This window comes from Danio rerio, chromosome 11, assembly GCF_052040795.2.
Source record: "Danio rerio strain M-AB ecotype USA chromosome 11, GRCz13ab, whole genome shotgun sequence".
Lineage (NCBI taxonomy): Eukaryota > Metazoa > Chordata > Actinopteri > Cypriniformes > Danionidae > Danio > Danio rerio.
The window spans coordinates 5,539,098-5,555,817 of NC_141031.1; the positions used below are offsets into that span (position 1 = coordinate 5,539,098).

A 16,720-nucleotide genomic window follows, 5' to 3' on the forward strand; every position below is an offset into this window, starting at 1 on the left:
GCACATCACACCTGTCCTCAGGTCTTTCCACCGGCTCCCTGTTACATTCAGAATAGATTTTAAAGTATTACTACTTGTCTATAAATCACTAAATGGCCTAGGACCTCAATACATTACAGATATCCTCACTGAATACAAACCTAACAGATCACTCAGATGATTAGGACCAAATAAACTAGAAATTCCGAAAGTTCAGTCAAAGCAGGGTGAATCTGCCTTCAACTACTAACAGCGCCCCCTGCTGCTGGAATCAGCTTACAGAAATGATCAGATGTGCTCCAACATTAGGCACGTTCAAATCAAGACTGAAAACACATCTGTTTAGCTGTGCCTTTACTGAATGAGCACTGTGCTGCGTCCAACAGATCGCACTATTATGTCTTTGTTTCCTTTTTCATTTTTGAATAACCTATTTTAACTCATTTTCATCTGTTTTTAATCATTTTTAATATTTTTTCTATTATTCTTATACTTGTCTATTTTTATTCTTGTTTATTTAAAGCACTTTGCATTGCCACAGTGTATAAAATGTGCTATATAAATAAACTTACCTTGCCTTGCTCTGTTAAACATCATTTGGGAAATACTTAAAATAGAAAATAAAATCAAAGGGGGGCTAATATTTCTGACCTCAACTTTTTTTTTTTTTTAAAATCATATTTTATGTAACAACAATGCCAGGGTGAGTAAATCATGACTCACTTTAATAGGTAAAAAAATCTTAAAGTTGAAACCATTTATGACATGTTACTGGGACATTTACATGACTTTTTTCAGCTTATCACAGTAAATCTGTCTAGTAATAGCCCAGAGTTTTGTCAGATGAGTCACCACCATCTGTATCCAAATGTTTCAAGCCCGTCAGATCAAACTGCAGGAAGTGATATTTGTATAGGTCACGGCTCACCGAGCTTTAAACAGGAAGACACAGTCCCTTCTTCAGAGCCGTAAAACGCTGCCCGCAGAAGCTTTCTGCTCTCATTTGACACCTCTTAAAGTTCCTTTGTTCCCTTTGGTCTCTAGGTGATTTTGTTTAAAAGGAAACACAGCCGAGGCAGATATAAGTGAGTCTATGGAGGGAGACAGTTGTCCTTCACTCCCCATGTTTCTTGCTCCTTTGTTCTTCATCAAAGCAGGAAGTAGGTCACGGAGACTGACAGACGGAGCTCTGGGGCGCTTTAAGAGCCGATCGATGCTCAGTCAGTCTACTGCATTTGCAACATCTGGAGCAGAGGTGGACATCACACACACACACCTCGCTGTTTGCCCCAAGAATGCCCTGTTGCTATGGCATTTGCCATAAGGGATTACTCAACCATCAGACTCCAGCATGTCTTTTGAGCAGTGACACACACACGCAGACAGACACAGACAGATGTGTGACCCAGAACAGCCCTGTTGCTGTGATTTCCCACAAGGGATTACTTAACCTTCATACCCATGATGCGCAGTCATTTCATAAACACGCAACAAATCTGTCCTGGATTACTACCGCACTAAGAATCGTACACAATGTAAGACGTGCTTTTGTAGCCGGTGCCCAATCCTGATAAGCTGTTTAGAAGCGAGGTTTCGGCATATGAGGGATTAATAGATGAGGATTGTGATTAGGAGATAATTCGAGAGCAACATATTGTCGCACAGCGAGTCTCTGTGTGGAAGTGACGTCACGAATCAGACTTGTGTGGTAAAGCATTTAGGAATGAAGAATTATATAGCGCACTTGATGGTTTGTGTAGTGAGGGGGTGGGGCTGAAAACCATGAGAGCAAGGCGAGGCAGGTTTATTTATATAGCACATTTCATACACAGTGGCTATTCAAAGTGCTTTACATAAACAGGATTGAAAGAGACAAGTACAAATAAAATAGAAACTAATAATATAAAAACTAGGTGAGGCAGTGGCGCAGTAGGTAATGCTGTCGCCTCACAGCAAGAAGGTCGCTGGTTCGAACCTCGGCTCAGTTGCCGTTTCTGTGTGGAGTTTGCATGTTCTCCTTGCCTTCGCGTGGGTTTCCTCCGGGTGCTCCGGTTTCTCCCAAAGTCCAAAGACATGCGATACAGGTGAATTGGGTAGGCTAAATTGTCCGTAGTGTATGAGTGTGTGTGTAAATATGTGTGTGTGGATGTTTCCCAGAGATTGGTTGCGGCAGGAAGGGCATCCGCTGCGTAAAAAACTTGCTGGATAAGTTGGCGGTTCATTCTGCTGTGGCGACCCTAAATTAATAAAGGGACTAAGCCGACAAGAAAATGAATGACTGAATAATATAAAAACAACACAGATGTATCATATTTTCTCACTTTGCTCTGGGACTTACCAATTCTGATGATCAGCCCCCCCTCTGTGGACTTTTTTGGTACCTTTTAATCTATTAGATGTTACCAACAGATTCGATTTTCATTCATTCATTCATTCATTCATTCATTCATTCTCTTGTCGGCTTAGTCCTTTTATTAATCCCAGGTCGCCACAGCGTAATGAACCGCCAACTTATCCAGCAAGTTTTTACGCAGTGGATGCCCTTCCAGCCGCAACCCATCTCTGTGAAACATTCACACACACAAACTCATACACTATGGACAGTTTAGCCTACCAAATTCACCTGTACTGCATTTGGACAGTGGGCGAAACCGGAGCACCAGGTGAAACCCACGTGATGCAGGGAGAACATGCAAACTCCACACAGAAACGCCAACTGAGCCGAGGCTCGAACCAGCGACCTTCTTGCTGTGAGGGCACAGCATTACCTACTGCGCCACTCAGATTCGATTTTTTTCACCTAAATTTAAAAGTTAAGCTTTACAGCTCTAATTACGTGCCCCCCAATTTCAACTTCCTTCTGAAAGTAAATTGCACGTCCCCTTATTTTAACCCCCCTCCCGGGAGTAGATTGCTTTGGCCTGCCAAACGTAATAAAAGGTATTGATCTCAGCCAAACGCCAGGGACTTTAACCCCCCACAAGAGTTATCTGTGGCAAGTCATGTCTCGGGTCTCACTTATTGTAATTACTCTGCTATACCATAGTGACATCCGCCAGTATGGTGATGTCCCAAGTCAAATCTTTTAGCTGCCCTTTTAGATACAGTTTTTCCATATTCCAAAACACCAGTGTATCATATTTTCTCATTTTACTCTGGGACTTCCCCAATCCGCCGACCGGATTGTTTCTAAACTATTCATAAATTAAGTTCTAATTTCCAGCAAACAAGTAATAATAAAGTGTGGTCAAAAAAATGAGTTATATCCAAACACACGTCCTATTCTTATGTCCCATATGGTGACGCATACGTCTCCAAAACCAAGACGAGACTGTTTGACAGAGTGCGTGCGACGTGTCTAAAGAGCGAGGAGGGATCCGGTGATGAGGGATGAGAAGGGTGCGCGACTTATTTGAGGACTGGGAGGCAGACGCATGATTTCCGGGAGATTATCACTCGTTTACAGGCATTCCTGGGAAATTCCGGTAGTCTATCGCAAATGCATAGAGACTCCCGGAATTTCTGGGAGACTTGGGATGTCTGAATATCACGTTTAACAACTATAGTGAGACACGATCCAGCGGTACATCCTTGATAAACTGTCCGACGTGCACTGCACACTGGAGCTCAGACGAGCGCATGACAGTGTGTGTGACTGTGTGTGTGTGTGTGGTCACGTGATGTGCGTTTTCAGTGGACGGAGGGCTGTTCAGAAATGCTATGTAAAACACGGTGTGGATATGGATCATTTTCGTTCTAAAAATGCCATTTTAATATTAAGACGTATTAGTGTAAACGGGGCCTGAGTGTGTATTTTTCGACCAAGTTTGCAACGAGTTCAGCATTGTGTTGTTTATTGGCCATCGGTGATGGACAATGGCATCATCTATTGGCCCAACTTTAATATGAGAGACTTGCTCTGTTTGCCAAACAAGTGGATCTAATTGGATTTACAAACATTAAAAAAAAGTAAAAAAATATAAATAATAATAATATTAATAATAATATTAAAAAAAAATAATAATAAATATATATATATATATATATATATATATATATATATATATATATATATATATATATATATGTTTATGTGTGTGTGTGTGTGTGTGTGTGTGTGTATATGTTTATATGTATATATATATATATATATGTTTATATGTATATATATATATATATATATATATATATATATATATGTTTATATATGTTTATATATATGTGTGTGTGTGTGTGTGTACATATGTATGTATATATATATATATATATATATATATATATATATATATGTATGTGTGTGTATATATATATATATATATTTATATATACATATATAATATTATATATATATAATATTTTATATATATATATATATATATATATATATATATATATATATATATATATATATATATATGTATATATATATATATGTATATATATATATATATATATATATATATATATATATATATATATATATATATATATATATATATATATATATATATATATACAAACACTAGTTATGATACTTCAAAAACATTCCACATAAATCTGCTAATTTTTTTACAAAATTCTGTGCATAAATAACACAAAATGTCTGCAGATTCTGTCTGGCCCAGTTAGTGTTATGTGCCAGATAGTTATATATCATTCTTATCCAACTATTAATCCTCTCTGATTTGGGGAATAATTTGACTATTAGGTTTAGGTTTAGGGTTATGGATTATATTTTTAACCAGGAATGATGTTCCATGATCAACATACAGTTACGTTAATCCAGTATCACATCATACTTGGCTAAATCAAACCCACCTTTATCCTCCAACAGTCTCCAAAGTGCTGTTTCTCAATAGTAGAAACACATTCCCCACACATATACACACACACACACAACCTGTGGCTCCTCTTACAGCGTGCTTTAGTTCAAGTGCCCCATCAAATGACTCCAGATTTCTTCGGATTTAGTTTTTGGCTTTTGGCTTTCTGAGCATTCAGTGTTTTATGAAAGCGAGAGCGGGAACGATGCAGGAGGTTAGTGAGGCATGGCAGAGGCGAAAATAAGACAGACAGTCGGTCATGTTTTTGGTCTTTGATCAGTCCGTGAGCTGAAATAACATTCCTCCGAGTCGCCAGTTTGGAAGGAGTGAAAAAAAAAGACATCTTGAGGGATGACTTACTGAAAAATAAGAGATAGATGTGAAAACATACTAAATTCTCTCTCTCTCTCTCTCTCTCTCTTTTTCTCAGCTGGAGGCGTTCTACTCCATCTTCACCACGGAGCAGCAGGATCATGTTAAATCTGTGGAATACCTGCGTAACAACTTCCGGCCACTCCAGAGTCTGGACAACCGAGAGGTCTTCAAATCCGCTGTCAAAGACGCGTGGCTGCCTGATTTGACTTACCCCCCGGGGAACCCGTACGGTACAGAGGCTTCTAAAGGTGAGCGGGCTCTCCTCACAGCTGATTGGCTGTCTTCTACCAAGCCAGATGTTTTTACAACATTCTGCACTGACATCACAAAAAAGTTCACAGATTCTGTCTGGCCCTGATAATACAGTAAGTTACATGTAATGAATTATACTACACACTGAGGCTTCTATTGGCCGACGGGCTCACAGCTGATTGGTTGTCTTTTACCAAACCAGATGGTCATATAGCAGTCCCTCATATAAGTTATGTGAGATTTTGGGCAATTTACTTCCAAAGTGTAATACATTAAATATTAGTTATTGTAATTTTTTTTATGTGTGTTAGGTTTTTAGCTCCTATGCTGTCAAAAACCTTTTCATAAATGCTGTTTTTTGTTTTTTGTTTTTTATTATATTTTGACAAAAATCCGCACAGAAATCATACAAAAAAATCACAGATTTGGTCTAGCCCGCAAACACAGGGAGAACATGCAAACTCCACACAAAAATGCCAACTGACCCAGCCGAGGCTCGAAACAGGCCCCTTAGCATCGTGCTACCCACTGCGCCACTGTGATGTCCCCAGATTACACTTGTTTTACCAAAATAAAATATAATCTAAAAATATATGAATTATTTAAATAGGACAGTAAGGTCTGACTTTGGTTAGACAAAAGACTTGTAACCTAACAGAAATAAAGTCCAGTACAGAATATAAAACCATGCTGCAGTGAAAAATAATGAATATTGTGTCTGACTCCTGTGAGCTTGGAAGACTGCATCCATACATCTCTGCAGTGACTCAAATTACTTATTAATAAAGTCATCTGAATTGGCAAAGAAGTCCCAGAGTTCATCAAGATTCTTTGGATTCATCTTCAATGCCTCCTCCTTCATCTTACTCCAGGCATACTCAATAATGTTGAGATCTGGTGACTGGACTGGCCAATCCTACAGCACCTTGACCCTCTTTGCCTCAGAAACTTTGATGTGGAGGTTGAAGTATGAAAAGGAGCGCTATCCTGCTGGAGAATTTGCCCCCTCCTGTGGTTTGTAATGTAATGGGCACAATGTTATGTCTTGATATCTCATGCTGTTGATGTTTCCATCCACTCAGCAGATTTCTCGCACGCCCTCATACTGAATGTCATCGCAAATCATTTTTCCTTCATCAAACTTGACTGATTTCTGTGAGAAACTTGGGTCCATGCTGGTTCCAGTAGGTCTTCTGCAGTATTTGTGATGATTTTCGATGCAGTTCAACAGATGATACCTTCTGCCACTTTTCCAAATAAATAACTAGAAGTCAAGACTTTGTCTAAGCAAATTAAATAATTTGATCATATTTTTGGCATGATCATATTTTTTAATATTTTTGTATTTTTGATCATATTTTATTTTAGTAAAGAGGGCATAATCTAGAGGCCTTTGCATTTCATATAAACCACTTCTAATACCAAATGATTAACTAGAAGTGAAGTTATTATTTGTTATTTTTAAAACTTGGATAGACGACAAGACTTTGGTCAGGTAGTGTATTGATTATCTCATCGTTGCCGGCTTTGACAAAGATTTTGCTGACAAGATCTCTAGAATCTGGTGATGCATCAAATTCCAGCAACAGTAAACAAACATACTACTTGACCTGCAGATTTTTCCTTTGTAACATTAGTACATTCTCAAAAATAACATTAGTAATTACCATAATATACTTTAGCCCTGTATATATATATATATATATATATATATATATATATATATATATATATATATATATATATATATATATATATATATATATATATATATATATATATATATATATATATGTATGTATATATATGTATATATATATATATATATATATATATGTATATGTATGTATATATATATATATATATATATATATATACATATACATATATATACATACATATATATATATATATATATATATATATATATATATATATATATATATATATATATATGTCAAAATTATTAGACCACCTGTTTATTTTTTTCCCCAATTTCTGTTTAAGAGAGATATTTTCAACACATTTATAATCATAATAGTTTTAATAATTCATTTCTAATAACTGATTTGTTTTATATTTGTCATGATGACAGTTAATAATATTTTACTAGATATTTTTCAAGACGCTTCTATACAGCTTAAAGTGACTTTTAAAGGCTTAATTGGGTTAATTAGGTTAACTGGGCAGGTTACAGTAATAAGGCAAGTTATTGTATAATGATGGTTTGTTCTGTAGGCTGTCAGAAAAAGAATTTGCTTAAAGGGGCTAATAATTTTGTCCTTAAAGCTAAAAATTAATAACTGCTTTTATTCTAGCCAAAATAAAATGAATAAGTCTTTCTCCAGAAGAAAAAATATTATCAGACTTACTTTGAAAATTCATTTCTCTGTTAAACTTCATTTGGGAAATATTTAAAAAAGCAAAAAAAAAAAAAATTCAAAGGGGGGCTAATAAGTCTGACTTCAACTATAAATATATACTCCTCTTCTCCCTTAGTCATCTTTCCATCAAGCAAATATCTTTTGTGTTAGCCTTGGTTAGAGACATCACCTACCAGAGCAAGAGGTGGCAGTAAGGCACCAAAAAGTTTGAAGAAGAAATCGTCATTTTCGCCGTCATATTGTAAAGTCTAGATCGGATACTCAGATTTGATATGCACATTAATATAGCAGCGTTTTTTAAGACACTGTATAACAATAATTCATATTTTTACAATGCTGTGATGGTGGGGGTAGGCGTTAAATAAAAAATATCATTTATTCAGTAATTTAAAAGATAACATAAATAATACTCAGGACAACTACTGTTTTTACATTACTGTGACGGTTGGGTTTCGAGTTGAGGTGGGGTAGACATTAATAAAATACAATAAATAGAAAATTTAATAAATAATATAAATAATTCTCCTTAACTTCCGCCCGCATCCATATCAGATATAGCAACAACCCCGTCCTATGACTTTATTTTCATCCGCTAGACCAGGGGTTCCCAAACTTTTCAGCCCGCGACCCCTAAAATGAGAATGCCAGTGATTCGTGACCCCCAATATTCTCTGAGGTGGTGGTTATAAATACAGAAACCTTGTATGCAATGACGCACACACACACCAATAGACCCAAGTCTATTCTTTGTTTTTTTTATGTATGTCAGTGCTGTAAATGGGCTAGAAAGTTTAACCTGGTGTTACAAAATCTGCTGCATCTGACAGTATTGCTGTGTCTTTAGTATAATGTAATTACCCGAGAAGTCGCAATCCAATAGAATTAGTAACTATAAGCTACTATAGTAACTATATAGTTTATAGTAACTATAAACAACTATTTTTTCTCATCAGTAGGTTATTGATAAAATACAGTAAGTTTTGAGGTTTAATAAAAATTAATTGATTTTTGAAAATCACCAGGCGACCCCCCCCTTCATTGTCCCGCGACCCCTCGGGGGGTCCCAACCCCCACTTTGAGAACCTCTGCGCTAGACACTGGCCTCACAGCTCCGTGAATGCCAGTTCCATCACTTATTGATCTGCGATAGGTAAATGTAGCTTGTGTGGACACTACCACGCTACTTGACTAAAAAAATAGCTGCGCTACTGAAAAGCAATTTGATTTATAAAGTAGCGATGCTACCGCCACATTACTCAGTGTAGTTATGGTAGAGTAGCACCACTTTAATAAATCGCCTTAGCAGAAAGCATCGTGCATATCAAAAACAGGCAAAGCAACAGATTAATATTAATCAACATATCCCAGATTTTTAAAGAATATTTTTTTAGATGTAACCCCATTTGTAATCTTTAACATTTTCATAAGTAACTGTAATGTAGTTACACATTTTTGTCAGTAACTGTAATGAATTACTGTTACATTTATTTCGTAATTAGATTACGTAACGCTGTTACGTGTAACTAGTTACTCCCCAACACTGGTACTGCGTTACTCTAACTATCATAAGACTCTTTTTAGATACAAATTCAACTCAAATAGATTCAAATTCCCCTCGTTAGTGCTTACTCATAATGCATGAGCAAATGCATGAGTGTGTGTAATGAGAGTGAGTAGGTGGCATATGGTGCCGTCCTCTGCTATTGTGTCATTAGACGCTCTGTCTTTACTTGCCTATTTTCTCTGCTCCATGTGGCAGCCATGCTTGCAGGAAATGCACAGAACTGCAGCTTTTCAAGGACACACTGTTTTTCTCACCTCTGTCTGTTCATCTCGTATCTGCTACACACAATCCTCGTCTCTTTAATAACGCACATTTTGTGTTACGGTGGGCAGCTTCCTGTTAAGATACATTTTGTATCCATTAGCCACTACACATCATTTATTTTAACTTTGCACATGGTGTTGTAATTTTTAAATGATTTAATGTTTTTGGTCAGTTTAGCATTTATAATCAAATGCTATTAAGATGAAGTTTTACCCACTGTGCATTTTGAACATGTTAATTATGAAGAAATATGTTGTACAAATATTAATGCGACATTGTTATCCAATTTATTACAGTTGATTTATTAAATCCAGGCCAGATGTTTTATAGACGCAAGTCATTTGAGTTCATTAAAACAGTGCGTTTAAATATGTACAGGCTAAAAGCTGTTTTAAATATTGGAGATTAATGAAGTTCACATGAGTTGAAGTTATTTGTTGACACTACATTATGGTGATATTTAATTAATCCTTTAAAAAATATATATTAAATTAAAAATGTACAACTACAATCACTTTATTGGGTACACCTTACTAGTACCGGGTAGGACACCATTTTGCCTTCAGAACTGTCCTAATCCTTCGTGGCATAGCTTCAACAAGGTACTGAAAATATTCCCCTTGAGATTTTGGTTCATATTGATATGATAGCATCACACAGTTGCTGAAGATTTGATGATGAACATTTTCAGATCTCGCCAGTGATGTTCAATAGGAGTTAGGTCTGGGCTCTGGCTGGCCCACTCAAGGACATTCACCAAGTTGTTGTGAAGCCACTCCAATGATATTTTCATGGTGTGCTTTGGGTCCTGCTGGAAGATGAACAGTCGCTCCAGTCTGATGTCATGAGCACTTTGAAGCAGGTTTTCATTCAGGATGTCTCTGTACATTGCTGCATTCATCTTTCCCTCAATCCTGACTAGTCTTTCAGTCCCTGCTGCTGAAAAACATCCCCGCAGTATGATGCTGCCACCACCATGCTTCACTGTAGGGATGGTATTAGCCTGGTGATGAGTGGTACCCGGTTTTCTCCAAACGTAACGTCTGGCATTCACTCCAAAGGGTTCAGTTTTAGTCTTATCAGATCAGAGAATTTCGTTTCTTATGGTCTGAGAGTCCTTTAGATGCCTTTTAGCAAATTCCCGACAGGGAGAGGCTTCCGTCTGGCCACTCTACCATACAGGCCTGATTGGTGGATTGCTGCACAGATGGTTGGTTGGTGGTTGGTCTCCTTAGAAGAACGCTGGAGCTCAGACAGAGTGACCATCGGGTTATTGATGACCCTGACAAAGGCCCTTCTCCCCAGATCACTCAGCTTAGATGGTGGGCCACCTCTAGGAAGAGTCCTGGGACCTCATGTACGAAGACTTGCGTGGAAATCTTACTAAAACATTGCGTACGCACAAAGCTGTAGATGTGCGTACGCAGAAAAAAATTCAGATGTATGAATCACTGCGTACGCCGAATCTCACGCATATTCTTTTGTACATCTGAATGAACGTGAAACTGAGCGCAACATGCACGAGCACAAAACCCCTCCCTGCCTCCTCCCCCGTATGAATATGCTAATGACTATGCTAATGGCAAAACCCAACGAAAAAGCAACGGCAAAATCAAGCAAAAAGAGAAACTTTGAACAGAATGTGAATTGGAGGTGCTGCTTTCGGAGGTAGACCGGAGAAAAGCGGTGTTATTTGCAAGTTTGTTCTCCGGAATTAACAACAAAAGAAAAAAATAGAGTGGGAGAGTTTAGCTGGTACGGTTAACACAGTTGGGTCTGAACATCGCACTGAGTGCATTTAAAAAAGAAATAGTGTGGTTTATAACTGAAAAATGTTGCAGTACCCTTAGCAGTCTCAGTGGCGCACCTCATAAGAAGCATGTGATCATGTACTGACATGTTCGAGCATAAACTCGGCTCGAATCCAGCGTCTAATGAATTCTTTCTTTTTTTCCCCGCTACATATCAGATTTTGCCCACTATTTATCAAGAGAAAGACAAGTAGGAATCATCAATAAGTTTGTGCATCATATTTTATATGCACATTTATTGAATGGAAATGTTTCTGATTCACGCATGCAAATTCATCTTCAGATGGTGTCTTTATAGCAATGTTCGTGCGGTAGATCGCTCAGATTACATTGGGAAAACAGGCGACCGCTGCAAATTATGCTTTAATGTTTAGCTGGTCAACTGTATGGTATGGAAATCTTACATACCTACTATATGAACCCGTCTCATACAGCTGCCATTGCAAGGATCAGACACTTTGTAGAGAAGAATTTAACACAACTGCCTCTAGGAGTCGCCAATGGAAATAAAACAAACACACACAAAAAATGTGCGTACGCCTGCCAGAAAGCTGCCGTGAACCTGCGCACATTCCCACGTTCAGTTCATTGTTAGTAAATCCAAACGTGAGCGATTCTGAGCGTGAAACCTGGCGTACGCAAAGTTTTTGTGCGTACGCAGCGTTGAGGCCCCTGGTGTTTTCAACAACCCAAGCTCATTCTGAAAACGAAGTCCCTCGGATGTTTCTGGAGACAGCGGAATATGTCCCGGGAGGTACGTACGGCTGCATTTATTTTTTTCAAGCGAACGCTACGGGGCGGTGTGACGCTGTTCCCTTTCGCGCTTCGGCCGACCGCTTACCTCCTTGTGGAGGGCTTTCCCGCTGCAACCCGTTTGTCCACTCAGCTCACCATGTACGTCGGCAGGCTTGAGAATCAGAGAGGAGTTGACCACAGCGATCAGCTTCGAGTCCGGGGAAGAGCGGTTCCAGCAATCAGGTAAGACAAAAACAGAATCCCAAAAATTAAGTGAACGAGTTTCGTAACAGGGTGAGAACGCGGTGAAATCCGAAAACGTGGTAGAAAAAAAATATCAGGGCTTTTCTTTTTTTGGACAGCTTTTGTAAACTGTTGCTCGGGTTTTGGGAAGCGAGCGGGCGGGCGGGTCAATCGGTAAAATTTGTTGGGTTTAGGGAGGGAGGAGGTTGGGTCAGCCGATTGGCCAGTCGCGCAGTCAATCATCCGGTCAGTCGGACAGTGGCCTCTGGTGGGTTCATGCGAGAACAGCGCAAAAATAAAAACTGCAGCCGTACGTACTTGCCGGGACGTATTCCGCGGTCTCCAGAAACGTCCGCGGAACTGCGTTTCCACAATGAGCCTGGGTTGGTTTTCAAACATCTTCCACTTACGGATGATGGAGGCCGCTGTGCTCATTGGAACTTTCAGAGCAGCAGACATTTTTCTGTATTCTTCTCCAGCCTTGTGCCTCGAGACAATCCTGTCTTTGAGGTCTACAGACAATTCCTTTGTCTTCATGCTTGGTTTGTGCTTTGACATGCACTGTCAACCCTGGGACCTTATGTAGACAGGTGTATGCCTTTTCAAATCATGTCCAATCAGCTGAATTGACCTCAGGTGAACTTCAATTAAGCTGCTTCAAGGCAAAGACTGAATACTTCTGTAACTGTAATTTTCAGGGTTTTTTTTTATTATTATTAATAAATTTTCAACAATTACAAAAACTATTTCTTCACATTGTCATTATGGGGTATTGTGTGTAGAATTTGGAGAAAATTAATTAATTTATCCATTTTGGAATAGAGCTGTAACATAAAAACATATGGAAAAAGTGAAGGGCTATGAATCCGGAAGCACTGTATGTTTGACCTACAGTTTCACTATTGTAAACCTAAATTTAATCCTGTTTATGTCAGGTTTTCTTGGTCAAAGCTCCAAATAAGCTTATTTCTTTCCTTCATTGTTTACTGTAAAGACTATACACTTTTTCTGCTGCCTAGCAACCTCATTAAATAGCTTTCTACGATGCCATCTGAAGCACTTTTCATGTGGAGATCACAGCAGCACTTGACAATTGTGTTGAGAGTCACGTGACAAAGACTTAAAGCTAACATACTAACAATCATCCTTTCTGTCATATCTGCATCTCTTTATTAAGCTGTTTTCCTCATGGGAGCATTTGATCCACACCAATGGATTGGCAAGCAGAACTATACACATCCATACAGTTCGCACACTCCCAGGCGTACACTACTACCTCTCAGTACAGACATAGACAGAGAAGCATTCATCCTACGCACTCTTTCTTTCTGTACTGCACCAAGCAAAATATCTTGAGGGCTTTAGATATTGATTGGCGTTGCACCGCGGTAGCTCTGCTCATTTACAGCTCTCTCACATGTTCCAAAATGTTTGCTCGATGCTCAAAAAACAACCCCACATTCCACACATCTCAGAAATATACGCATAATTCCTATGGTCTTGGTCAGATGTGTTTCGGACGTCGGGTTCAAATCCCAACTTTGGCACAATACGTTTGACATAGGGTGTCGTGTTGACTTATGTACGCCAATGGGCGAGAATCGATCGCTTTCGCTCGTATGGTGTGTCATAGTAGATGACAGCTGACATCACGTCTGGGACACTTCGCTACATCAACAAAGAGGCTAAAAGGTTGTTTTTTGTTCAGTTCTTCATGATGGGCTTGTCATATCTGTGATTTTCGAAAGGCTCAGAAGCTCTACTTATTTCACTCTCAGCTTTGATAGTTGGACAGTAAGTGAAGTAGGATGCAGGAAGTGGGACGGAAAAGGTCCATAAGAAATCAGGATGCCCGATATGTAGGTTATCAGCGCCGAAGCAGTTTCAAACATGGCAAAACAAGAAAGAGAAAATAGCTGGGTTTCTATCATCCTCTGCTCTGTTAATCCATATTTTAAAGTGTCATGATTTCAGAATAGTGCTGGAATAGTTGGTGGTTCATTCCGCACTGAAAAATAAAGGATTGAGCTGAAGGAAAATGAATGAATGAATGAATGAGAGAAAAGATTCGCTTCACATTAAGTCTGCTTGATTATGATAAAAATCATAATCATGATAATTTTGTATTCCCAATTATTTTAAATGATTACAGTTGAAGTCAAAATTATTCACCCTCCTGTGAGTTTATTTTTTATATTTCCCAAATGATTTTCATTCATTCATTTTTCACAGTATTTCCTAATTTATTTTTTCTTCTAGGGAAAGTCTTATTTGTTTTATTTTGGCTAGAATAAAAGCAGGTTTAAATATTTGTAAAACTATTTTAAGATCAATATTATTAGCCCCTTTAAGCAATATATCGTTTTGACCATCTACAGAACAAACCACTGTTATAAAATGATTCCCCTAATTACCCTAACTAACCTAATTGAGCCTTTAAATTGCACTTTAAGCTGAATACTAGTATCTTAAAAAATATCTAGTCAAATATGATGTACTGTCATCATGACAAAGATAAAAAAAAAACTATTAAACTATTAACTAGTTAAAACTATTATGTTTAGAAATGAGAAAAGGGCCGCTAATAATTCAGAAGGGGTAAATAATTCTGACTTCAGCTGTATATATAGTTGATTTCCTCCTAAATAGGGAAAGGAAAAGAAATGCAATAGAATAAAAATATGAAACAAACTGTGCTTTAAGCATCTTTACTGTAAGAAAAAAACTTTAATTATAGCTACAAAAGTCCTTTAGTCGAGAGCAGTGAGGGATTTTCTCCGTTTGTTGTTTATGTAATGATAAATTAATTGGCAGCAGGAATATTAAGCGCTGTCACTTTAAGAGCAGAATCGTTCTGGGGTGCGTTACACAAACAACAACGTAGATCGCAGCTGAACTATCATAGTACGATACATCGTTTGGGAAAGAACGATGTATTGATGAGTGTTTTCCAAAACTGTAATTTCTCTGTCACAGATTCATTATTTGAACAACGTTAGTTATAACGTAAAACGTCCATCATGAGGCTGTAAACGGGGTGAAGTAACAACTTTAGAGAAGAATTATATTATTTTAACACATCGATAGTTATGCAGTGGTTTAGAGTTAGACCTCTTTCTTGACTTCACACAGAAACAGCAACACGTGCTGCTTGACAACACTTCTTTCGCAGTGACGCTAATGGTTAAATGCTGGCAAAGTAGGACACGGAAGCAGCTTGTAGCGGAAGCACGAGTATGTCTGCAGTCTGGAGGTGTTATTAAGTTGATGAGACCTTTTAGTGCCGTTGCAAGAGTCTTTGATGAGAACAGAAACAGGCTCAAACCTGACAAGGTAGAAATGTTAGTTTTCATTAAGAAAAAAACATACATTTCGTTTTGTGAAACTCAGTGGCGCAACAAGGGGGTATGCTGTATATGCGGCGCATAGGGGCGCCACACATGGGGGGGCGCCGTTGTGCCAAAACTATTTTTAAAATTATCCTTATTAAAAGTTTCAAATAATAAAAATAAGTAATTATGTTTTGTTAAAAAAACATTATTTTGCATTTTAAACGAATATAATATTGTTATTGTTTAATTCAAAATCATTTAACACAATAACATGCAGTCCCACAGCCTACAGTGTTCATGTAGATGTAACTGTTTAGATTTGTTTTTATTTTTATCAAAATAAACTGTCAAATCATACATAATGTCAAAAGTTATAAGATTAATCTGAAAATTTGTCTTCATTTATTATTAATTAATTAATATAAAATAAGAGGGATCACACAAAATTTAAACCCGCATACCCCTCAGTAAATGTGTAGTTGCGCCCCTGGTGAAACTTACTACTGTGATGGCAGTAAGAGTTAGGAGTGCAGTTCCTAAAAGCACAATACTGACTTTGCCAGCCTGATCTCACGAGGAAACGTAAGTATTTTACGTTTTGTCAGTTTAGTGGCTAATTTATAGGAATTCGTACAAAAATGTACGATTTTAAAAAGAAGGCGGGTCACCCAACCCCATCGCTAACCCCAACAGTCATTGGGTGATGAGCAAATCGTACTAAATTGTATGAATTAGATCGTACGAATTCATACAAATTAGCCACTAAATCAAAAAGTTACGAATTGCCGTGAAATTGCGTTGAATTTGCAAACAGGTTAGCTACAGTAAAACTGGTAGCTAGGAAACAGAGTGGCGAATTTTTGGCTTCATCGAACATGGACCTTCAGCATGCACTGGGGTGGTTTGCTGCCATGTGTGACACGGCTGGGATGAGAATCAACACTTTTTGAGAATCAAC

At 37.9% G+C, this 16,720-nt stretch overlaps 1 protein-coding gene across 3 annotated transcripts in view; it reads left to right on the forward strand.

The window, feature by feature from the left end:
- The window catches only part of ptprga (protein tyrosine phosphatase receptor type Ga), a 514,388-nt gene that overhangs the window by 405,182 nt on the left and 92,486 nt on the right, over nt 1–16,720 (forward strand). For all 3 annotated transcript variants that reach the window (NM_001329864.1, XM_087272537.1, XM_087272538.1), the window contains 1 exon segment: nt 5,233–5,425. In NM_001329864.1, the coding sequence (NP_001316793.1) occupies nt 5,233–5,425 (193 nt within the window).